General features: G+C 37.4%; 1 protein-coding gene and 1 long non-coding RNA gene across 11 annotated transcripts in view; one reads left to right on the top strand and one right to left on the bottom strand.

The window, feature by feature from the left end:
- LOC102899948 overlaps nt 1–19,530 on the bottom strand; it is a 141,488-nt gene extending 121,958 nt beyond the window's left edge. For 7 of the 10 annotated variants that reach the window (XR_006594094.1, XR_006594095.1, XR_006594088.1 and 4 more), the window contains exons 1-2: nt 18,631–19,129; nt 13,365–13,511 (exon numbers count right to left, since the gene is read on the bottom strand). This is a non-coding gene — a long non-coding RNA (uncharacterized LOC102899948). Of the gene's footprint in view, nt 1–13,364; nt 13,512–18,630; nt 19,130–19,160; nt 19,262–19,396 lie in introns of those variants that run through there. The other 3 variants (XR_002153567.2, XR_006594091.1, XR_006594092.1) reach the window with 3 other exon arrangements.
- Nucleotides 19,510–23,883, top strand: YAE1 (YAE1 maturation factor of ABCE1). The gene is made up of 3 exons (XM_003982638.6): nt 19,510–19,643; nt 21,171–21,292; nt 23,272–23,883. The coding sequence occupies exons 1-3, from the start codon at nt 19,515–19,517 to the stop codon at nt 23,699–23,701; spliced, it is 681 nt and encodes a 226-aa protein (XP_003982687.2). The 5' UTR covers nt 19,510–19,514; the 3' UTR covers nt 23,702–23,883.
- The last annotated feature ends 735 nt before the right edge of the window (nt 23,884–24,618 follow it).

The following is a 24,618-nucleotide window of genomic DNA, read 5'->3' as shown; positions in this document are numbered from 1 at the left end:
CAAAACCTATGAGATACTGCAAAAGCAGTTCTTAGAAGGAAGTCTAGAGCAATAAATGCATATATTAAAAAAAGAAAGATCTCAAATAAGCAACCCAACTTTACACTCAAGGAGCTAGAAAAGGAAAAACCTAAGCCCACAGTTAGCAGAAGGAAGGAAATAACAAAAATCAGAGCAGAAACTCTCTGCTTAGAGATTAGAAAAATAGAAGAGATCAACAAAACTAAGAGATGGGGTTTTTTTTTGGAAAGGATAAACAAAATTGACAAAACTTTAGCTAGACTAAGAAAAAAAGAGACAATACTTGAACAAATAAAACTGGAAATGGAAGAGATGTGCAACTGATGCCACAGAAATACATAGGATCATAAAAGACTACTATGAACAATTATATGCCAATAAATCTAATAAATGGGTAAGTTCCTACAAATACACACTTAATCAAGACTGAATCATGAAGAGAGGTGCCTGGGTGGCTCAGTCAGTTAAGCATCCAACTCTTGATTTCAGCTCAGGTCATGATCTCACTGTTCATGGGTTCGAGACCTGTGTCTACAGTGTAGAACCTGCTTGGGATTCTCTGTCTCCCTCTCTCTCTCTCTGCTTCTCTCTGGCTCGCTCTATCTCTCTCTCTCAAAAATAAGTAAATAAACATTTTTTAAAAGACTGAATCATGAAGAAATGAAAAATCTAAACAATTAATGAGTAAGGACATTGAATCAGTAATCAAAAACCTCCCAACACAGAAAAGTACAGGACCCAGTGGTTTCACGGGCAAATTCTACCAAACGGTTAAAGAAGAATTAATACCAATCCTTTTCAAAAAAATCCTTTTCCCAAAAAATTGGAGAAGGGGTATCTCTCTCCAGATCATTTTACAAAGTCAGCATTATCCTAATACCAAAGCCAGATAAGGACGCTATGAGAAAAGAAAATTGTTGACCAATATCTTTGATGAATATATATGCAAAAACTCTCAAAAAATATTAACAAAACTGAATTCAACAGCACACTAAAAAGATTATAGACCATGATCAAGTGAGATTTATCTCTGGATGCAAGGATGGATGATCATATGCAAATCAGTAAATGTGACACATTATATTAATAGAATGAAAAATAAAGATCATATAATCATCTCAGTAGATGCAGAGAAAGCATTTGACAAAATACAACAATTTTCATGATAAAAAAAAAACCCTCCACAAATTAGATATAGAAGGAACACACTCAACACAATAAAGGCTGTATACAACAAACTCACAGCCAACATTATACTCAACAGTGAAAAGTACAAAGCTTTTCCTCTAAGATCAAGAAAAAGACAAGGGTGCCCACTATCACCACTCTTTTTCAACACAGTACTAGGAGTCCGAGCTACAACAATCAGGCAAAATAAAGAAATTAAAGACATTCAAATTGTAAAGGAAGAAGTAAAACTGTCTTTATTTGCAGATGATATATTCTTGTATAGAGAAAATCCTAAAGATGCAACAAAAAAACTATTAGAAATAATTAACGAATTAAGTAAAGTTGCAGGATATAAAATCAACATACAGAAATCAGTTGCATTTCTATGCACCATGAAATACCTGAAAAAGAAATAAAGAAAACAATCCCATTCATAATATCATCAAAAACAATAAAATACTTAGGAATAAGTTTAAATTCATTTATTTATAAATAAATTTATAAATAAATTTAAAATAAATTTAAATAAATTATAAATAAATTTATAGATAAATAAATTTAAAGGTCTGTACAGTCAAAACTATAAGATTTTGATATGTGGAATTGAAGACAAACAAATAGAAAGACATCCCATGTTCATGGATCAGAAATTCATATTGTTAAAATGTCCATACTACCCAAAACCATCCATAGGTTCAAGGCAACCACTATCAAAATTCCAATGACACTTTTCACAAAAATTTTTAAAAATCCTGAAATTTCCACGGAACTACAAAAGTCCTCAAATAGTCAACAATCATGAGAAAGAACAAAGCTGGAGGCATTACACTTCTTGATTTCAAACTATATTACAAAACTATAGTAATCAAAATAGTATGTTACCGGCATAAAAATAGACAAATAGACCAGTGGAAGAGAATAGAGAGCCCAGAAATAAACTCCTGTAGCTATGGTCAACTAATATTTGACAAGGGATCCAATAACACTGAACAGAAAAAGAATAATTTTTTCAATAAATGGTGTTGGAAAACCTAGATAACCACATGCAGAAAAATGAAATTGGACCCCTAGCTCACACCACTCACAAAAACTAACTCAAAATGGATTAAATACTGCAACATAAGACCTGAAACTATGAAGCTCCTAGGGGAAAGCATGAGGGAAAATCTCTACACTGGCCTTGGCAATGATTTTTTTAGATATAAAACTGAAAGCACAAGCAACAAAAGCAAAACAAATAGTAGGCCTACATCCAACTAAAAAGCTTCTACACTGGAAAAGAAACAACAAACAAAATGAAAAGGCAATTTATGGAATAGGAGAAAATACTTGCAACCCATATATCTGACAGGGGTTAATATCCAGAATATGTTAAAAAATGCATACAACTCTATAATAAAAACACAATCTGACTTTAAAAATGGACAGAGGAACTGAATAGACATTTTTCCAAAGATGACATACAGATGGCCAATATGTACATAAAAAGATACTCAACATCACTAACCATCAGAGAAATGCAAACCAAAACCATAATAAGGTTATCATCTCATTCCTGTTAGAATTGTTATCATCAAAAAGGCAAGAGATAACAAATGTTGGCTAGGATGTGGAGAGAAGGAAACCCTTGTGCACTGTCAGTGAGAATGAAAATTGGTTGGGGCGCCTGGGTGGCTCAGTCGGTTAGGCGTCTGACTTCGGCTCAGGTCATGATCTCGCGGTCCGTGAGGTCGAGCCCCGCGTCGGGCTCTGTGCTGACCACTCAGAGCCTGGAGCCTGTTTCAGATTCTGTGTCTCCCTCTCTCTCTGACCCTCCCCTGTTCATGCTCTGTCTCTCTCTGTCTCAAAAATAAATAAACGTTAAAAAAAATTAAAAAAAAAAAGAAAATTGGTTCAGCCACTGTAGAAAACAGCATAGAGATTCCTCAAAAAATTAAAAATAGAACTACAAAAGAATCTGCAATCCCACCTCTAAGTATATATACAAATAAAAGGAAAGCAGGATATCAAATATATATCTACATTCCCATGTTTACTGTAGTATTATACACAATAGCCAAGATACGAAAACAACCTAAGTATCCATCAATGGATGAATGAATAAAGAAGATATGAATATACATATATATATTCACATATATATGTATATTTATATATGTGAAACTTAAGAGCATTATGCTAAGTGAAATAAGTCAGAGAAAGATAAATACTGTATGATATCATTTATATGTGGAATCTAAAAACTCTAAACTTGTAGAAACACAGAGTAGAGTGGTGGTTACCAGGGGTTGTGAGTGGGGGGAAGGGAGGAGGGAGATGTTGGCCGAAGGGTATAAAATTGCAGTTAAAAGATAAATAATTTCTGGAAATCTAATGCACAATATTAGCAAAGAGAATCAATAAAAATACTCCTGGAAGTACTATGCAATTATAGCACGGTTGCAGAATACACGGTTAATATACAAAAGTCAATCACTTTCTTATATACCAGCAATGAACAATTGTAAATTAAAATACAAATTATGGTAATGTAAATTACCATTTACATTAACACCCAAAAAATGAAATGCTTAGGTATAAATCTAACAAAATATGTATATGAAATATACAAAGAAAACTACAAAACTCTAATCAAAGATATCAAAGAACAAAATAAATGGAGAGATATTCCATTTATGAATTAATTAAAATGAGTAATTGAAACAGGATGGTACTGTCATAAAAGTAGATACATGGATCAATGGAATAGAACAGAAAACCCAGAAATAAACCCACAATTATATGGTCCATTAAGTTTGACAAAGGAGGAATGAATATACAATGGGAAAAAGAGAGTCTCTTCAACAAATGGTGTTGGGAAAACTGGACAGCCATATGCAAAGAATGAAACTGGACCACTTTCTTATACCATACACAAAAATAAACTGAAAATGGGTTAAAGACCTAAATTTGACCTGAAACCATAAAAATGCTTGAAGATAGCATAGGCAGTAAGCAGTATCCTCTCTGACGTTGGCCATACCAACATTTTTCTGGATATGTCTCCTGAGGCAAGAGTAACAAAAGCAAAAATAAGTTATAGGAACTACATCAAAATAAAAAGTTTCTGCACAGCAAAGGAAACAATCAATAAAGCTAAAAAGCAACCTACAGAATGGGAGAAGATATTTGCAAAAGCCTATATGTGCATATCCCATGAAGGGTTAGTATCCAAAATACATAAAGAACTGATACAACTCAATAACCTCCCCAAAATGAATAATCCTTTACAAGTGGGCAGAAGACATGAATAGACATTTCTCTAAAGAAGACATACATATAGCCAACAGACACATGAAAAGATGTTCAACATCATTCATCATCAGGGATATGCAAATTAAAACTACAATGAGATATCACCTCACACTATCAGAATAGCTAGAATTAACAAAACAAAACAAAACAAGGGTTGGCAAGGATGTGGAGGAAAAGTAACCCTCTAGTTCTGTGGGTGGGAATACAGATTGGTGCAGCCACTGTGGAAAACTTTCTCAAAAAGTTAAAAATAGAAATACCCTATGATCCAGTAATCACACTACTAGGTATTTACCCCCAAAATACAAAAAAAAAAAAAAAAAAAAAAAAAAAACAAATTCAAATGGGTACATGCACCCCTAGGTTTATTAAGTCATTATTTACAATAGCAAAACGACATAAGCAGCCCAAGTGTCCATCAACAGAAGAATGGATAAAGAGGTGAGATAGATAAATATAGATATATAGATACACATATACATATACATATAACATATGTGTATATGTTATATATATGTATGTATGTATGTATGTATGTATTATATGTATTCATTATACATATAATGAAATATTATTGAGCCATAAAAAGGAATGAAATCTTGCCATTTGCAACAATACAGATAGAGCTAGAGAGCATAATGCTCTGTCAGTCAGAGAAAGACAAATACTATATGATCTCACTCATATGTGGACTTTAAGAAACAAAACAAATGAGCAAAGGAATAAAAAGACAGACAAACCAAGAAACAAGACTTTTAACTACAGAGAACAAACTGATGATTACCAGAGGAGAGTGGGTGGGGGGATGAAGGAAATAGGGGATGGGGAATAAAGAGTACATTTATCATGATGAAAAAGAAAAAGAAAAAGAAAATAGAAAAAAAGAAAATTCTGTTTCAAAGTTACAATCCGATAATATATTTGATTAGTATTGTGAATGATAGTTAATAAATTTGGATTAAATGTAACAAATATCTGAATCAAAAAAGGAAGAAACAAGGAAAATTGTCATATAATTCATGTAACTATTCCTTAAAATCAAACTTTCCAACTCAATGACCTCTTAATAGAGTTATTATTAAATGTTTTCCTTAATTTTGCACAAAAAAAAAAAAAAGACTTACCATAAAGGTACAGTAATCAAGACAGCGTAGTATTGGCAAAAGAATAGACAAATAGGTCAATGGAACAAAATATAGAGCCCAAAAATAGACCCATAGAAATATAGTCAGGGCACCTGGGTGGCTCAGTTAAGCATCTGACTTTGGCTCATGTCATGATCTCACAGTTCATGGGTTCAAGCCCCATGTCAGGCTCTGTGCTGACAGCTCAGAGCCTGGAGCCTGCTTCAGATTCTGTGTCCCCTTCTCTCTCTGCCCCTCCCCTGCTAGTGCTTGGTCTCTCTCTGTCTCTCAAAAATAAATTAACATTTAAAAAAAAAGAAATACAGTCAACTGATCTTAGACAAAGGAGCAAAAGCTATATAATAAAAAAAATATAGTCTTTTCAACAAATGGTGCTGAAACAACTGGACATCCACATGGGGAAAAAAAAGGAATCTAAAAACAAATCTTAGGCCCTTTACTAAAATTAACTTAAAATACATTGCAGACATAAATATAAAATGCAAAACTATAAGAAGACAACATGCAGGAAAGACTATATGACCCTGGGAACAGTGATGACTTCTTAGATATAACACAAAAGCATGATCCCATAAACAAAATAGTTGACAAGCTAGATTTTATTAAAATTAAAAACTTCTGCTCTATGAAAGAGAAATTAGGAAAATAATCTCATTTACAATTACACCAAAAATAATAAGCTACCTGAGAATAAACCTAACCAAAGAGACAAAAGACCTGTACTGTAAATATAAAACACTGATGAAAGAAATCGAAGATGACACAAAGAAATGGAAAGACATTCCATGCTCGTGGATTGGAAGAATAAATATTGTTACAATGTCTGTACTACCCAAAGCAATCTACACATTTAATGTTATCCCTATCAAAATGCCAACAGCATTTTTCACAGAACTAGGACAAACAATCCTAAAGTTTGTATAGAACCACAAAGGACCCTGAATAGCTAAACCAATCTTGGAAAGCTGGAGGCATCTCAATTCTAAAGCTGCAGTAATCAAAACAGTATGGTACTGGCACAAAAATAGACAGTTAGATCAACAGAGCATTATTGGAAACCCAGAAATAAACCCACAGTTACATGGACAATTAATCTTCAACAAAGCAGGAAACAATATCCAATGGAAAAAAGATAGTCTCTTCAACAAACGATGTTGGGAAAACTGGACAGTGACATGCAAAAGAATGAATCTGGACCACTTACTTACACAAAAAAAAATTCAAACCATAAAAATCCTTGAAGAGACCACAGGCAGTAATTTCTCTGACTTGGCCATAGCAATTTCATTCTAGATATGTCTCCTGAGGCAAGGATAACAAAAGCAAAAGTAAACTGTTGGGACTACATCAAAATAAAAAGCTTCTGCATAGTTAAGGAAAGAATCAACAAAACTAAAAGGCAACCTACAGAATGGGAGAAGATATTTGCTAATGACATATCTGATAAAAGGTTAGTATCCAAAATATATGAAGAACTTGTAAAACTCAACACCCAAAAAACAAATAATCCAATTAAAAATGGGCAGAAGACATAGACATTTCTTCAAAGAAGACACCTAACAGACACATGAAAAGATGCTCAACATCACTTATTATCAGGGAAATACAAGTCAAAACTACAATGAGATACCACCTCACACCTGTCAGAATGGCTAAAATCAACAACCACTCGTCTTGGTGAGGATGTGGAGGAAAAGGAACACTTGTGCACTGTTGGTGGAGGTGCAAACTAGTGCGGCCATTCTAGAAAACAGTATGGAGTTTCCTCAAAAAGTTAAAAATAGAACTACCTTATGATCCAGCAATCACACTACTGGGTATTTACCCAAAGAATAAAAGAACACTAATTCATGCACCCCTATGTACATTGCAGCATTATTTATAATAGCCAAGATACGGAAGCAGCCCAAATGTCCATCAATTGATGAACTAAAGAAGTATATATATACTCGGTCATAAAAAAGAATGAAATCTTGCCATTCGCAACGAGACGGATGGAGTTACAGAGTATAATGCTAAGCGAAATGAGTCAGTCAGAGGAAGACAAATACCATATGATCTCACTCCTATGTGGAATTCGAAAAACAAAACAAGCAAAGGGGGAAAATAAGACTCTTAATTATAGAGAACAAATTGATAGTTACCAGAGGGGAGGGAGTAAGGGGTTGGGTTAAATAGGTGACAGGGATTAAGGAGTGCACTTGTGATGAGCACAGGGTGCAGTATGGAAGTGCTGAATCACTGTATTATATATCTGAAACTAACACTGAATGTTAACTAACTGGAATTAAAATTAAAACATAAAAAAATTATACATTAAAAAAAACTTGTACTCTGACAAAGATACTATTAAGACAATGAGAAGATAAGCCACAGACTGGGAGAGAATATTTGCAAAAGACACATCTGTTAAAGGACTGTTATTCAAAATATACAAAGAACTCTTAAACCCAACAGTAAGAAAACATATTACCTGATTTTTAAAATGGGCAAAGACCTGAATAGACACCATACCAAAGAAGAAATATACAAATGGCAAATAAGCATGCAAAAAGACGTTCCACATTTTCATCAAAGAAATGCAAGTTGAAACAACAATGAGAAATCACTGTACATCTATTAGAATGACAAAAATCCAAAACACTGACAACACCAAATGCTGGCAAGGATATGGAGCAACAGCAACTCTCATTCATTGCTGGTGGGAATTCAAAATGATTCAGCCACTTTGGAAGACTGTTTGACGGTTTCTCATGAAATTAAATATACTCTTTCCATATGATCCGGCTATCATGCTCCTTGATTTGCCCAAATGATTAAAAACCTATTTCCACACAAAACCTGCATGCAGGTGTTTATAGCAGCTTTATTCATAATAGTCAAAAACTGGAAGCAACCAAGATGTCTTTCAGCAAGTGAATGAGTAAATAAACCCTGGTACATCCAGGCAATGGAATATTATTCAGTGCTCAAAAGAAATGAACCACAAAGCCATGAAAGGACATGGAGGAAACTAAGTGAAAGAGGCCACTCTGAAAAGGCTATATATATAGATTCCAATTTTATGACATTCTGGAAAAGACTAACATACAGAGATAGTAAACAGACCAGTAGAGAGAGAGGAAGGGATGAACAGGTAGAACACAGATAAATTGTATGAAACTACCCTGTATGTTATTTTATCATAGTGGATGCTCGTCATACATTTGTCCAAATTCGTATAATGTGCAACACCAAGAGTGAACCCCAAAGTAAAATATGGATTCTGGGTGATAATGCATTCATGTAGATTCATCAGTTATAACAAACATACGACTACAGCTCAGAAGGTTGATAGTGGAGGTGCTGGGGGGGGGGGGGGAGGGTGGTGCAGGAGCTATACAGGAATTTTCTGTACCTCTGCTCAATTTTGGTGTGAACTTAAAACTACTCTAAGAAATAAAGCTTATTGGGGCACCTTGGTGGCTCAGTCAATTCAATGTCGAACTCCGGTTCAGGTCACGATCTTAGTGTTCCTGAAATGGAGCCTGCATCTGGCTCTGCGCTGACAATGCAGAGGCTCCTTCAGATTCTCCCTCTCCCTTTCTCTCTGCCCCTCCCCTGCTTGTACACATGCTCTCTCTCTCCCTCAAAATAAATAAACTTAAAAAAAAAAACCTGCTATTACCATTCATCTATAAGTGTTTGTGTAGACATATGCTTTAATTTCTATTGCATAAGCATCTAGGAGTGAAATGCCTGGGTTATGTGATAGTTTTTTTAAAGCTGCCAAACTGTTTCACTAAGTGGCTGTAAAATTTTATAGCACTTCACATCATTCAGGAACATTCAAGACTTCCAGTTCCTTCACAGTCTCACCAGCACTTTGTATGTTAAGTGTTGTAAATATTAGCCATTCTAATAAGGTGGTGTCTTACTGTGATTTTTATTTGCATTTCCCAAGTGACTAATGATGCTGAGCATCTTTTCATTTGTATATCTTCTTTGGTTAAGTGTTTGTTCTAATCTTCTGTACTGCATGTTTTCATAATGGCCAGCAAAAGTTGAGGCACAAGGTCATATCAAAAGGAAAAGTTTTCACCTCTTTTCTCTCCCCTCCCATGCTCTTAAAAATTAAATCTTTTTGTAAGAAGCTGCTCGGGTTTTTTTAATAATATTTTATTTTTAGAGTAGTTTTAGGTTCACACCAAAATTGAGCAGCAGGTACAGAGATTTCCAATATGGCTCCTGCCAGCCCCCACCTCTACTACTGTCAACATCCTGAATTATAGTGGTCCATTTTTTTAAAATATTTTTTTATTTTAATTCCAGTTAGTTAACATACAGTGTTATATCAGTTTGAGGTGTACCATATAGTGATTCAACAATTCCATGCATCACTCTGTGCTCATCACAACATGTGCATTCCTTAAACCCCCATCACCTATTTAACCCATCCCCCCAATTCCCTCCCCTCTGGTAACCATCATTTGTTCTCTTAAATTAAGAGTCTGAGGGCACCTGGGTGGCTCAGTCAATTAAACATCTGACTCTTGATTTTGGTTCAGGTCATGATGTCACCGGACGCTCATCCGACTCTGCTCCCAGTTACTTTTTTATCATAGTCATCTAGTGGGTATTTTGTGGTATCTCACTGTGGTTTGGATCACAGCATTTGTTTTTTAGTGGTATCTAAGAATGGCACATTTTACAATTTTATGGATGAGAAAAATACAGCATAAGAAAGTGAAGTCCAAGGCCATATAGCTAAACAGTGTAAGAGCTGATCCTTCCTGGCCCTAGGCACCATAACACCAGAACCCATACTTTTTTTTAACCAACTGGACTTTAATTATATAATAAATAACTGTACAAGTGAATATAACTTTAAATGACATTCCACAAAATATTTTTGATGTCCTAACTTGTATGAAGCAGTTTGTAATCTTACATTTGTACATGCTTCGACTTAACACACTTTTAAAACTTTTCTCCGTCTCCATTTTCATTCTGCTAGTCATCTGGAAATGATATTGTTTAGTATAAACTTTATGGCTGAACTTGGTTGCAAGGTATAAACACTAATGTTATACCATTATTGGAGACACCATGCTCTCCAAACACTGATGATGTGTTTTATTCTTTAAGTGAAATGTATGCAATAAAAGACTGTCTTCAAAACTGACCTTTAATCTCCTGTTTTACTTAGAAGTGTTATCTATTTTTTTTAGTTTCATTCTTCCCCATTGTTAATCTTTTTAATTGAAATATAATTATCATGGCATAAAACTCACCCCTAAATCTTAGCGGTTTAACAAATTAAAGTTCACTTCCCCTATACACAGAGTCTACTATAGGTCCAACAGTTCTCTAGGGAAGCTCCCTCCCTCTCTACCACCTTGATCCATCAGCACTAATGATTGCTGCATCAGGGGAAGAAAGAGCTGCAGCTCAGGCAGGAGCTTACACAGCTTAAGTTGGGGGGTGAAGAGTATCATTGCCACTTACTAGTTATGTTTGGCTCCCACCTGTGTGCCAACAATTTAGGAAGTGTAGTATTGTGGGTAACCAGAAATGGAAGAAAAAGCAAGCAATAGTGAGTATTAGCAGTATCTTTGGTATTTCCTATGGGGAGCAGTTTCTAATTCATTCCAAATGCAGTCTTTCCACTCACATCAAAGGGGATAGAAAGTGAGAATCCTCTAGGCAAACCCACTGAACAGAGGCAGAGCCTTCACATAATTGTTCACTCCCAGGTGTACGCACAGGGAACTGGCTCAAGAGATCACCCCTAGGGAATGTGATCCCACTGAGACCGGGGTCTTAATAGGCTATGTGGCCCCCACAGGCCAGATGTCACTTAGGTACAGGGCAATGCAGCCTCACTCACCCAGTAGCCGTATCTGATGGAAAACTGGAAGCATGGATGCTGCCTCTGCTAGGCCCCTCCCAAAAAGAGAGGAAACCACAAGTAAGGAAGAGAAGACCAAGGTGGGACGAAGGCAAGAAGGTGAACCCCATTTGTCTCTGTCCCAGTACCTATCACAGTGCCTACCACGCTAATTGCCTCAGTAATTATTGCATTAAATGTGTGACACAGCGTGGAGAAAACAATTATTAATAACTGAACCTGGGGCGCCTGGGTGGCTCAGTCGGTTAAGCGTCCGACTTCAGCTCAGGTCACGATCTCACGGTCCGTGAGTTCGAGCCTCGCGTCGGGCTCTGTGCTGACAGCTCAGAGCCTGGAGCCTGTTTCAGATTCTGTGTCTCCCTCTCTCTGACCCTCCTCCATTCATGCTCTGTCTCTCTCTGTCTCAAAAATAAATAAACGTTAAAAAAAAATTTTTAAAAAATAATAATTAATAAATAAATAAATAAATAAATAAATAAAATAACCGAACCTGACTGGAATCACTGCCAATCTTTCCCTGCTGAACTTTTTCTGTATTTCTGTGCCTAAAAAACCCCAGAGATGTTTACTTGGATCCAAAAAGGTCAGACCTAGTTGCTTTTACCTCTTGCGAACACCCCTTGAAGCCAGAGGTCCCTGCTACCACCACCACCCTGTCTTCCTCTGACACTTCTCCTTAAAATCAGAAGCTGTTTGACAGCCTATAGAATCTCCTCAATCCTATTGTTTCCAAGGAGTTGCTCCCTCATCCTCTGAACCCCATTACCCTCAACTCTGCCTCTCATGAAAGGAGAAAATAAAGCTCTCTTCCATATGGCTTAGACTTTACTACATGGCCTAAGTGAATAAATGTTTATGGGCTAAATATCACTATTAAAACTCAGATCATATCACAACATATATACATACATATATAGGACATGTGTATCTCAGATCATTTCAAAACACACACACATACAGGGTATGCATCAGTATGTTGAAAGTAAAACTTTAAAAATCCATGAAAAGTGATTTTTTTATCATAACTTTCTATATCTCCCCTAGCCTGCTCTACCTGTAACAACCCAATCTCAGTAAATTCTTGTTTAATCTGGATTTATAGACAAGTTTATTACTACCTAATTACAACCGGAACATGTAATTTCTTAGAGTAAAATATTTGAAGAATTTTTAATGAAATTTCATTCATTCATTTAATAAATATTTATTAAGGATTATGCTAGGCAGTAGGATAAACTAGTTAACTAGGACACACAGTCCCTGACTCAAATAGCTGACAGTTTAGTAGGGAATGCAGACAATTAGGCATTTATAAGGCTGTAAAGACTATAACACATGCAAGAGGGACAACTAACCCAGACTTAGAAGATCAGAGAAAACTTCCAAATGGAAGTGACATCTAATAGAAGTCGCCTTTGACAGAGGTATGGACTACATACCTAGGCAGAGGACAAATTATTTGGCAAAGGCCTGAAAACTGGGTGGCAAGAAATGAGACCAGGCAGGGAAGTAGGAGCCCGACTACATGAAGGCATTTGGCATTTCTCTAAAGAGCAATCAGAAAGTATTGCAGGGAATTAAGTGAGGGGCAGCCCTACCAGATTTTGCTTTAGAAAGAATGCTGTAACTAGGGAGAACAGATTGGAAGAGGGATACGACATGAGGCAGGAGGACCAGTTAGAAGCTGTCAGATTATCCAGGTAGGATGGGATAGTAGCTTGAACCAGGGAAGTGGCAGTGAGAATGAAGAATGGGCAAATATTTATGACACGGTGAATGAGCAGAAGTGGTGGCCATTCAACGAGTTGCAATGCCTCTCAAGCTTGACTCCTCGTGTGAATCACCTGAGAATGCAGATTCTAGCTCAACAGGTCTGGAATGGGACCAGGAACTCCACACTTCCAATAGTTCCCAGGTGATGCTGATGCCACAAGTGCCTGCAGCACAGTTTGAGCATCAAGGAGCTGGAAAACACAAGGAGAGGAAGAACGCTGAAAGAAAAAAAAAAAAAAAAGATAAATTCAGATGTAATGCACTGAAATGAATACAGTAAATTTAAGTGGAGGTAGCCTCCTGCAGGCAGTTGAAGACATGAGTCTGACGTGTAGAGAACAGCTGGGCTGGAAGGAGAGATTTGGGTCACGAGTAAAAATATTGTGGAAGTTGCCCCTACCCACCTACTCCCATTTTAAATGGAACACTGGGGTTGGAAGCCACATTGCAGTGGGTTCACAAGTGGAAGGTGCAGAGGTGGAGACACCGACTCAAGAAATTTAGTTCAAAGGGAAAAGGAAGCATAGAGCAGTAGCTAGAGGACAGTATGGAGTTGAGAAAGGATCTTTTTTTAAAGATGACTGACTTGAACATGTTTAAATGCTATTAGACATAGCTGTCCACCAACAGGCCATTTGAAAGATCAATCAGGTTTCCTGTCTGACATCTCCACTTCATCCTTTGTAATATTCAGCAAACATTCTATATCGGACAAATTATTTTCCTCTTAGCTTTAACAGCTATATTATAACTGGGGTCTTCTATAGACACAATACTTTAAAATAAAGGAGGAGCGCTTGGGTGGCTCAGTTGGTTGGGGGTCCGACTTTGGCTCAGGTCATGATCTCATGGTTCATGGGTTCAAGCCCCGTGTCGGGCTCTGTGCTGACAGCTCAGAGCCTGGAGCCTGCTTCTGATCCTGTGTCTCCCTCTGTCTTTGCCCCTCCCCTGCTTGCTCTCGCGCTCTCTCTCTCTCTCTCTCTCAAAATAAACATTAAAAAAAATAAAATAAAGTAAATGAAATAAAGAAGGCAACTCTGCCCAGATCTACCTACTACCCTACTATCCTTATTCAAGGCTCTCTCTTTAGGAGCCATATATTGAATGCTCTCCTATCATTTTCACCACTAACAACAACTTGATTTTGCATATTACTATTAAATATATTATTTCATATTATACACCTTAGAGCAAACCTGACATAAGCAATTAAAAGACGGCACCCAAGGACTTAATACCACTGAGAATAGCAGAACATATGAAACGTTTAGAAAGGACAAGAAAAAGCGGAAAACTACTTCACTAGGCATATGGAAATTAGGAGTTCTGCTGGCTGGCTGCTAGAGACTTCATGATGAAAGCCAGCATGCTAGAAACTTGGAAGAGAAACTGAGAAAAGGTCTGTGCCCTCTTACAAGTTTATTACACTAACTACAAAATAGCAGTTTGCAAAGGCACAAATAAAGTGTGGGAGACTGAGATAAAGAATGAAACTTAGCAAGAGATGAGAAATAGAAGGACATAAAAAAGAATTGTTGAAGGCTTTGAAAGAAAAGACAAGGATAAACGATAAGCAGAAAGAACAGGAAAAGAATAGAGTGAATCCTAGAGGTTGACCTCATCACAGAGTATTTATATAAGAGATATGGACTGCAAGATAAGTTTGCTAAATACCTTGAGTAAGTTCACATCGTGACACCAAAATTTATGCAGGAGGTGTCATTGTTATTTACAGTTCATTAAAAAAAAGAAAGAAAGAAAAAAGAAAAAGAATAGCTATTTTTGAAAAAATTGAATCACACACTTGAAAGGACCTTGAAAGATCATCTGGTTCTTGACAAAGGAGTACAGCTGTCACCGTCCACCTGTTAGTAAGCACCTACAGCATATGTCTCAGACTTCCAGCCAAGGTCACACTCTTCCAGGGCATCCCCCAGCCAATAACTGAGCATGGCAGGTATATCAAAGCCTGGTCCTATGCACCGAACAAAAGACTCCTCTTTGCCCTCTGCTCCTGACTCCCTTTTATGCTGTCCAGACCTCTGTGAGATCTACCTAGGGACCCTCCTATCACAGGGATCAGATCAGCCTCCCCTTGCATCGGCTTTCTCTGCCTAATCATGGCTCCTCCACTTTTTACCTTTCATGGGCAGTGTGTTCCCTATCCCCCAGTACATTTCACGAACTCCTAACTCTATCTCCACAGCTGTCTCCTGGTGGATGTAACTAATGCCAAGAACATATTCGCCATTCACGTATCTGACAAAGGATGGAACAATCTTTGAAATACAGTAAGACAAGCCAATTGTTTTTTAGATGGACAAAGACTTCATTTAAACAGATATGCAAATGGAAAACAAGCACATGAAGAGATGTTCAATATCATAAGGCATCTGAAAAATAAGAAGTAAAAGCACAGTAAGATACCACTCACTACACACCTATTAGAAGAGCTAAAAAGACTGACAAATCCAAGTGAGGAAGAGGATGTGGAGTAACTGACATTTGCATACATTGCTGGTAGGAGTATAAAATGGAAGAATCACTTTGGAAAACAGTTTGGTTGTTTCTTATAAAGTTAAATTTGTATTTACCATATGACTCAACAATTACACTTCTACACACTCACTCTGGAGAAATGAAAACTTGTACACAAAAGAGCTTGTACAAGAATGTTCATAGCAGGTTTATTCACAATAGCCAAGAACTAGAAACAATCCAAACAATACGTGAAGGAACAAAGTCTGGTATATCCATACAATGAAAAGAGTACTTGGCAATAAAATGAAAACAACCTACCGGTACATGTAACCACGTGAATGAATCTCAAAAACACTATGTTGAGTCAAAGAGCCAAATACTTAAAAGGACATATATGATTCCATTTCTATCGAGTTCCAAAACTAGCAAAACTAATTTGGAGTGATAGAAATTTAATCAGAGGTTGCCTCAAGGAGTGAGGGGCTGACTGCAAAGAAGTATGAGGAAATTTCCTAGGGTGATGGAAATTTCTGTATCTTGATTCAGTGGTGGTTACACAGGGGTATACATCTGTCAAAACTCATCAAACTCTACATTCAAAATGTATGCATATTACTGCATGTAAATTATACCTCATATAAAGTTGATTTCGCAAAATGTATTCCTGGCATGTATAAATACTAAATAAATACTAAATACTAAGCAAACATATAAATACTATATCTAACAGTATTTGTTAGTATTGCAAGTGCAATATTTATCTCATTTACATTTAGATGGTCATTGCCAGAAAATTAAGAGGCTGTTGGTCTGTTTATTTTTCTTATAGCCAGGGGCCTTATCAAATTCCCTTATTCTGTCGTTTTTAATGGAATTCCTTTGGGTTTTGTGAGTATACAATTATATAAACAACAAAAAGAAATAACTTCATCTCTTATTATCCAACATTTTTAAGTTACTTTATTTACCTCTCTTATTGCATTTACTAGTCTTCAAAAGAATGTTAAGTAATAAAAAAAAAGAATTAATAATAATGGGGATCACAGATGGCCTTTCTTTTCTCTGCTTTAAAGGAAATATCTGAGTGTTTAGACTAGCAGTTGGATTTCTCATAAACTGTCAATATGTAATTTCTTTCCATTTTATTTTGTTAAATTTCTTCAAATGATTTTTTTCAGCTTAGATAGCATATGGCTTTTCTCCATTAAACTACTGATATAATGAAATATGCTTATAGATTTCCTAATATTGCAACAGTTTGCTTCCCTTGAATAAAACATCTTGAATTATTCTTTTGATAAGGCAATGGATTCCCTTTTGAATATTCATAAGCTAACTTGAACTTTAGTTTTTTTGTTTTATACTATCTTTATCAGGTTACTATAAGGCTGGCTTCATAAAATGATTCAGGGCATTTCTTTTTCTTTGCCCTAGGAGAGTAAAAAATATTTAATTATCCATTGTCCTTTAAAGATTAAAAAGGATATGGGGCGCCTGGGTGGCGCAGTCGGTTAAGCGTCCGACTTCAGCCAGGTCACGATCTCGCGGTCCGTGAGTTCGAGCCCCGCGTGGGGCTCTGGGCTGATGGCTCAGAGCCTGGAGCCTGTTTCCGATTCTGTGTCTCCCTCTCTCTCTGCCCCTCCCCCGTTCATGCTCTGTCTCTCTCTGTCCCAAAAATAAATAAACATTGAAAAAAAAATTAAAAAAAAAAAAGATTAAAAAGGATTTAAGGCATTTGCCTGTGTGTCAAGTCTTCATGCTATTTTTTATAGCGGATATTTAATGTCCAATTTTTCTAGGGTAATTAGTCTCTTCCTGTTTTCTACTTACTGGGTCACTTTTATTAAAAGTCATTCAACATCTCCTAGGTTTTCAAATGTGTGGCTCTTGAACTTCAGTTAGTAATGTATACCACTGGAATTTCTTTCTGCATCATTGCCTCTTTTCTCTTTTGTATAATTTTGGTGGTGTTGTTTTTTTTTCCTTAAATCAAGTCAGAAGAGGATTACTGAGGGTGGGTGGCTGGCTCAGTCCCTGGAGCATTCAACTCTTGACCTCAAAGTAGTGAGTTCAAGCCCCACATTGGGTGTAAAGCTTACTTTAAAAAAAAAAAAAAAAAAAAAAAGGTTATCTGTCTTATTGGTGTCTTTAAAGAACCAGCTTTAGGATTTATTTATGTAAGTTTGGGGATTTTCTCTTTTATTAATTCCAATTGATATCTTTATTGCTTTTCTTACTAGTTTTGTTGCTAATTAAGATATATAACAAAATTTATGTATTTTTTCTTTCTTCTTTAATAATAAAGACATTTAAGCCTATAGAATTGCTTCAGTATAGCTTTCATTTGGTCCTGTTTTCTGGTAGGAAGTGTTCAGATTTTAATTGCTTACTGTATGTCATTTTAATTTTTATTTCCCCTTGATCTAAATGTTATTTACAAAGGTGTTTCTAATGCCCACTATTATAATTCTTGGAATCTTTTTATTATTTATTACTAATTTTGTTGGATTATAATCAGATAATATGATCAGATAATATGACCCAGATAAAATATCTGGGATTTTAAGTTTATTAAGGTATTTTATGTAGCCAAGTATAGAATGTTTTTACACATTCTATATTTATACATGGACCTACCAAGTAAGTTATATAAATTACTATACATTATTATATATGTATGCATATATATAAAATGCAAAATTCTGAGCATTTAAAAATTATAACCTAAACCACCACCCACTCTCAGACACATGCTCATGGTTCCCCTTACTTTGCTTATTTTTTTAATTCCTTTTCATAACAGGTATCCTTTATGATCTTATAACAAACTACGTAATTTACTTATACAGTGCTTACTGTTTATCCTGTCCATTCTACATGAATGTAAGGCGGACGAGAGCTGGAAAGTTTTGTCTATCGTTCACTGATGTATCCCAAAAGGTACAACGGTGCCTGGCGCACACACACACACACAAAATACGTTAAATAAATAAATGATCGTGCCACATCACCACGCAAAAAAAGCAAAACTACTGGTGTCCATTCATTCACTAACATCTTAGATGCTTCACCATCTACCACGTGTCAGAACATTGCCAGTGCTGGGTTTACGTAAACAAGTCTCCGTCCTCACCCAGCCAATAGGGCACGCGAGACGGAACGCGAGCCAGTGAAGGATACCGTGAATCCACGAGAGATGTATTCGTCTCATAAATGTACTCTTTATGTGTAATGATCCCAAAATGGCCGCACTAGCTAACTTTTCGGCCCTTATTGTCCTTTGCTTCTAACAAAAACCGTCGGGCTGTCAAATCCCTACAACGTACTGAGGAGGCTTCTAAAAGTGAGAGAGTCCTTGGCCAGTAATCGCCAATCCGCCTAACTACCTCCAAGGGTTTTACCGACGCGCGGGGCTCCAAAACCCACAACGCCGTGGGGACCGCAGTGGGAACGCAGTGTTTCACTGAGCGTCCTGGCTGCCCTCCGCACAGGCCAAGGGCGGACGGGTCCCGCGAGGCAGGAATCTGCCCCGCCCACAACAGGCGCTCGCCGACACTCTGGGTCCACTGAAGGAGTTCCCAGCTCCAAAGCGCAAAACGCACAAGCGGCAACCGGGACTCACCCGACATCACCCAACACCACACACGCATGCGCAGCAGCTGACGGACGACCCGCAGCCTTCGCCGGGTCCCTCGGACCGGAAGGAGTTGCTGGCGCTTCCGGCGGTGGTTGCCTCGGTGATGTCGTGGGTTCAAAGTACTCCCTTGGTCCAGGGTCCCGGAGAAGAGGGGGACGTGTTTGACGAGGAAGCGGACGAGTCGCTCCTGGTGCAGCGGGAATGGCAGAGCCACATGCTGAGACGAGTCAAAGTAAAGCTGCGTGGCGGGAGCGGGGAAGCTATGCCGGGTTGTGGGGGAGACGGGCGCAGAGTTGTCAGGAGTAAGGGTCTCGAGAGTAGAGGCACAGTGGTCGCAGCCTGGCCCGGCGCTGCCCTCCCCACCCCCTTGCCTTCCACTCCGGCCCGCGTCCTGCTAGGATTTTCCAGTGGGGTTACTTGAAGCCGTGTGAAACCACCGGGCGCGTTAGACGCTGGAAACAGACCAAAATAAACTTGGTCTGGACTTTGATGAGGATCACAGAGAAGGTGGGGGAGAAACGTATACACCGACTATTGCTAATTATGGCTGTCAAAGGACATTTTTTACCTGGGTTGCTTGAAGGGGTGAAGAGCGTAAAGTTAGGAGTGGTATTAATCAAGACATATGGAAAAAGTGAACTTAAGAATAACGAAGAGCGATGAAGGGAAGCTACTGGTGGCTAGGTGAGGGAATACTGAAGTTGGTTGCTTTCTAATTTGTTAGGTGTGAATTACCCGTATCTCATTTGCCTCATTATTCACTGAAACTAAGCTTAATACCACATCCCCAATTTACAATTGGAGCACTCAGAGCTTAGTTCACATGGCGAGTTTGATTTACACCTAATATCATTGCCAACCATTAAATCACCCCTGATCTGCCCTTAATGTATCAGGAAAATGTTTGCTTAGCCCAACAACCTTGTTACCAGTTTCAGAAATGCTTTATGTGAGGCGTGGGCTGGACCAGTAAGTAGTGATCATCTTTTGAGCGCTGTGGCACCATTGAAGATGCTGGACAAAATCCCTGCCCACAGAGAGTTTGCAGTTTATTTGAATTTAGGTATCAAGAAAAATTTCTAAAATCACACTTTTCATTTTTTTTGCGAACCCAGTTGAGTTCATTGTTGAAGACCTTTGATAACCTCTTTACCGCCCTGCCTTGTCACATCAGTCAAGGCTGCCTAGGGGTCAGACATGTAACTCTCTCAGTTTCCTTTCTGTGAAGCCATTTTTTTTTCTTAATTTTTTTTTTAACGTTTATTTATTTTTGAGACAGAGAGAGACAGAGCATGAACAGAGGAGGGGCAGAGAGAGAGGGAGACACAGAATCTGAAACAGGCTCTAGGCTCTGAGCCGTCAGCACGGAGCTCGACACGGGGCTTGAACTCACTGACCACGAGATCGTGACCTGAGCCGAAGTCAGATGCTTAACTGACTGAGCCACCCAGGCGCCCCTGTGAAGCCATTTTTAATAGGTTTTGTTTTTTTTTTTTAACTGTGTAGGAATCATTATTTTTAAATGTGCCAAGTAAGTCTAGACTTCAGCAGTGAGATAGGCCAATAATAAACTTTTATGAGAAGCATTGTCTGCTTTGGTTGTGTGACTGTCATTTGTTGTGGAACCATTATGTTAAATAGTAAATAGTGAAGGCCTGTTTCATCAGTTTTCTAAATTGGTCCTATGACTTTCTAGAGAAACCTATAGTGGTTCACGTGGTGTTAATCACAGCCACAGTTCTTCGTTATTTATTTTTAGGAAGGTTACAGAGATGGAATAGATGCGGGCAAAGCAGTTACTCTTCAACAAGGCTTCAATCAAGGTTATAAGGAAGGTGCAGAAGTCATTATAAACTACGGGCAACTCAGAGGAACATTGAGGTAATTTTGTAACTTAAATGCTGAGAGTCAGTTTAGCCTCAATACTACTGGAGGACTTTTGAAAAGTCGTAGGTAAAAATAAAGTATTTGAACTGAAGTGTTTTTCCTAGTGTTAAATCCACAAAAGAGTACTGCAGAGTATAGAATAATATTGCCTTCAAAAAGTCAAAAATCATCACTTCATCCACTTTAGTATGTGAGTCAGGTGTGGTCCTTTATTGCAAGGAAATGATAGGTAGGTGGATATTTTTTGCTACTGAACTACCACTAAACTGTATCTCAATTTAAAAGATCTTCACATGTGGCAGAACACAATATGACAGACTTCTAGACTAGAATTACATGATGAGAATTATAACTGGTATTAGAGAGGGAAATAATTCCATTTATCTTAGTGCTGAACATTGGATACCTGTCACGATTCCATAGTAATAATGGCGTATGTCAGGGCCAGGTAGTCAGATGGCACATGGAGCTAGGAGCATGATAGGCTTGTCTTCTCTGACGTTGTATACCTTTTAAATTGTCCTCTATAGAAAAAAAAAAAAACATAAAATTTTCAAAGAATCACTAATTTTTAAAAGAGCAGAAAATGGGGCACCTGGGTGGCTCAGTCGGTTAAGCAGCCAACTCTTGATTTTGGCTCAAGTCAAGATCTCTCATGAGATCTAGCTCCACGTCAAGTTCAGGAGTGAGCATGGAGCCTGCTGAAGATTTTCTGTCTCCCTCTGCCCCTCCCCGTCTTTCTCTTAAAAAAAAAAAATTATGGGGCGCCTGGGTGGCGCAGTGGGTTAAGCGTCCGACTTCAGCCAGGTCACGATCTCGCAGTCCGTGAGTTCGAGCCCCGCGTCGGGCTCTGGGCTGATGGCTCAGAGCCTGGAGTCTGTTTCCGATTCTGTGTCTCCCTCTCTCTCTGCCCCTCCCCCGTTCATGCTCTGTCTCTCTCTGTCCCAAAAATAAATAAACGTTGAAAAAAAAATTAAAAAGAGTAGAAAATAAGTCATCAAAACAAAAATTTCATTTTTTGAGCTTTTAGAAAATTCAACTATCAGATATCAGAATTTAGAGTCTACTATGGTGGGAAAATGATCAAGTACTCATTTTACATCAAGTTAAATCTTTTATAATCTCAGAAAACTTATTGCTAAATCTTTTGCATCAATTGATTACATTTTTAAAACATGACTACTTTTCACAACAACCATTATTTTATGTCATGATTACCTGAATGATCTGAAATGGCAGAAAACAAAAAGTACTGTCTGTACTAGAAAAATAAAGAAAAATATTTGTTAGGACTAGAAGAATTCTTAACCTTCTTCAAGAAAGTTGTTAGCTCAACAAACAGGGTCTATTCTATAACAAAGTTGGGAAAGAGAAGTTGCCTCAGAACTTTTTTCCTGCCCCGCAGTGTTTTGATGGGAAGCACCTATGTGGTTGCAACAATTGTTTTCAACCTTGGCTGCACCTTGATATCAGTTGGGAAGCTTGAGACTCTGATTTCATTCGTCTTGGATGTGACCTAGACCTTGACAGTTTTAAGAGCTCCCCAGGTGATTCTAATGGATATCCAAGTCTGAGAATCACTAGTCCAGAAACTGTTGGATGTCCTTAAAGGAGAAACTAAGTTTTGTGATCTCTTCTCTGAGTTGCATTCCTTTTAAGTGGAAGCTACACAGTCATAAAGAGAAAACCTAAAATCAAGAAAAGTGGATGGAATTGTGAAAGAGGTCTTAGGAATTATAAGCAGTCTAAATGGTTACTTCCAGTTGTTTAATTTTTATCAAAAGATAATATCTTTATATATTTTAAAATCCATTTTACCATTACTTTCCTGATTCTGACTTGCATCATTATTGATTTCTTTTTGCATGGTGCTATGTGGAAAAGAAGCATGTAGGGTTTAGCATCAGAAATTCAAAAAGCCTCTGATTGGTTCACTTTTTTCCTGTTTAACTCTTGTTTATATTTTCATTCAGTGCTTTGCTCTCCTGGTGTCACCTTCATGATAATGGTTCGGCTCTGATCAGTAAAATAAATAGTCTTCTGGATGCAGTTGGCCAGTGTGAAGAGTATGTGCTCAAACATCTGAAATCAATCACGTCTCAGCCCCATGTGGTAGATTTATTGGACTCTATTCAGGATATGGACCTTGGTCATGTAGCTCCAGCTGAGAAAAAGATGGATGAAGGTAAAGATGAAAGACTCTGTGAAAATAATGCTGAGCTTCACAAAAACTGTGGCAAGAGTCTTAGTGAGGCAGATTGTTCATCTCTAGAATGTTGTAGAATACAGGAGCAGCCACATTCTGAAAACCCAAGCCTCACATGGATTTTAGAACAGACAGCCAGTTTGGTCAAACAGCTGGGAGTATCACTTGACGTACTACAGCACCTCAAACAATTATAAAAATTCTCTTCATGTTTCTAATGAAAGTAATGTTGAGAACATTTGTTGGAACACTTTGTTTCTTAACAAACTAACCAAAATTTGTAGTGGTTTCTACATGGAACACATCACTTGTAGGTTATCCTTCATGGAAGTTTGAAATGTCTTCAAAATTAACACTATTAAATGTAATAAGAGCTTTTTTTTCTTTGTCACTGGTAATTTTTATGTACTTTAAGGTACACTCAGAAACTCTAGTTGCGACGAGTTTCTGATCAAAATCAGGCATTTTCAGACTCATTAGCAAAAGTGAACAACAATCAAATGCATTTTGTAAGGACCTAGCTCTGCTTTCTCCTCTTGTCACTATCAGGTGATTAGGACAGTATCACCAATTAATCAGACCAAAGTTACCATTAAATAACCTGGTGGATAACACTGTAAATAGCCACACATAGGTGTATAGAAATACATATATTGAAATTAAGAGGCTATAAGTATAAGAAACTGAAGAAATGTTTATACTGATGATTTAAAAACTACTAAAATTCATTTTAGTTTTGTTTTAAAGGCAAGGACATACAATTCTATGGAAAATACAAAATATATTTCATGTTCAAAGTACCTACTTAGTTTTTCCAAGTATTAATGGGTTAGGAGTTGTGTTATCCAGCAATGTGCCAGATTATTTCTAAACTGCAGTTTGTCTTACATATTCACATAGTAGTAAAACACTGAAACCACTGACTTCTGTATTACCTCATAGCAATATTCTTTGTCTAGCATAGACAAAATTAGATCAAGCTTTTGCTCTAGGACCTAAGCATATAAAATCAGGAAAGGAATTTTCAGCACTTCCTTGGCCTAAAACACAAAGTTGTGTGAGGTGCCTGCCATCAAAGGCGTCCAAATAATTGCCCTTTGTCAATGGCTTCAAT

Source organism: Felis catus, chromosome A2, assembly GCF_018350175.1.
Source record: "Felis catus isolate Fca126 chromosome A2, F.catus_Fca126_mat1.0, whole genome shotgun sequence".
In the NCBI taxonomy this organism is placed as follows: Eukaryota; Metazoa; Chordata; class Mammalia; order Carnivora; family Felidae; genus Felis; species Felis catus.
The sequence above is the reverse complement of the archived record's forward strand: the minus strand, read 5'-3'. Positions and strand labels throughout refer to the sequence as shown.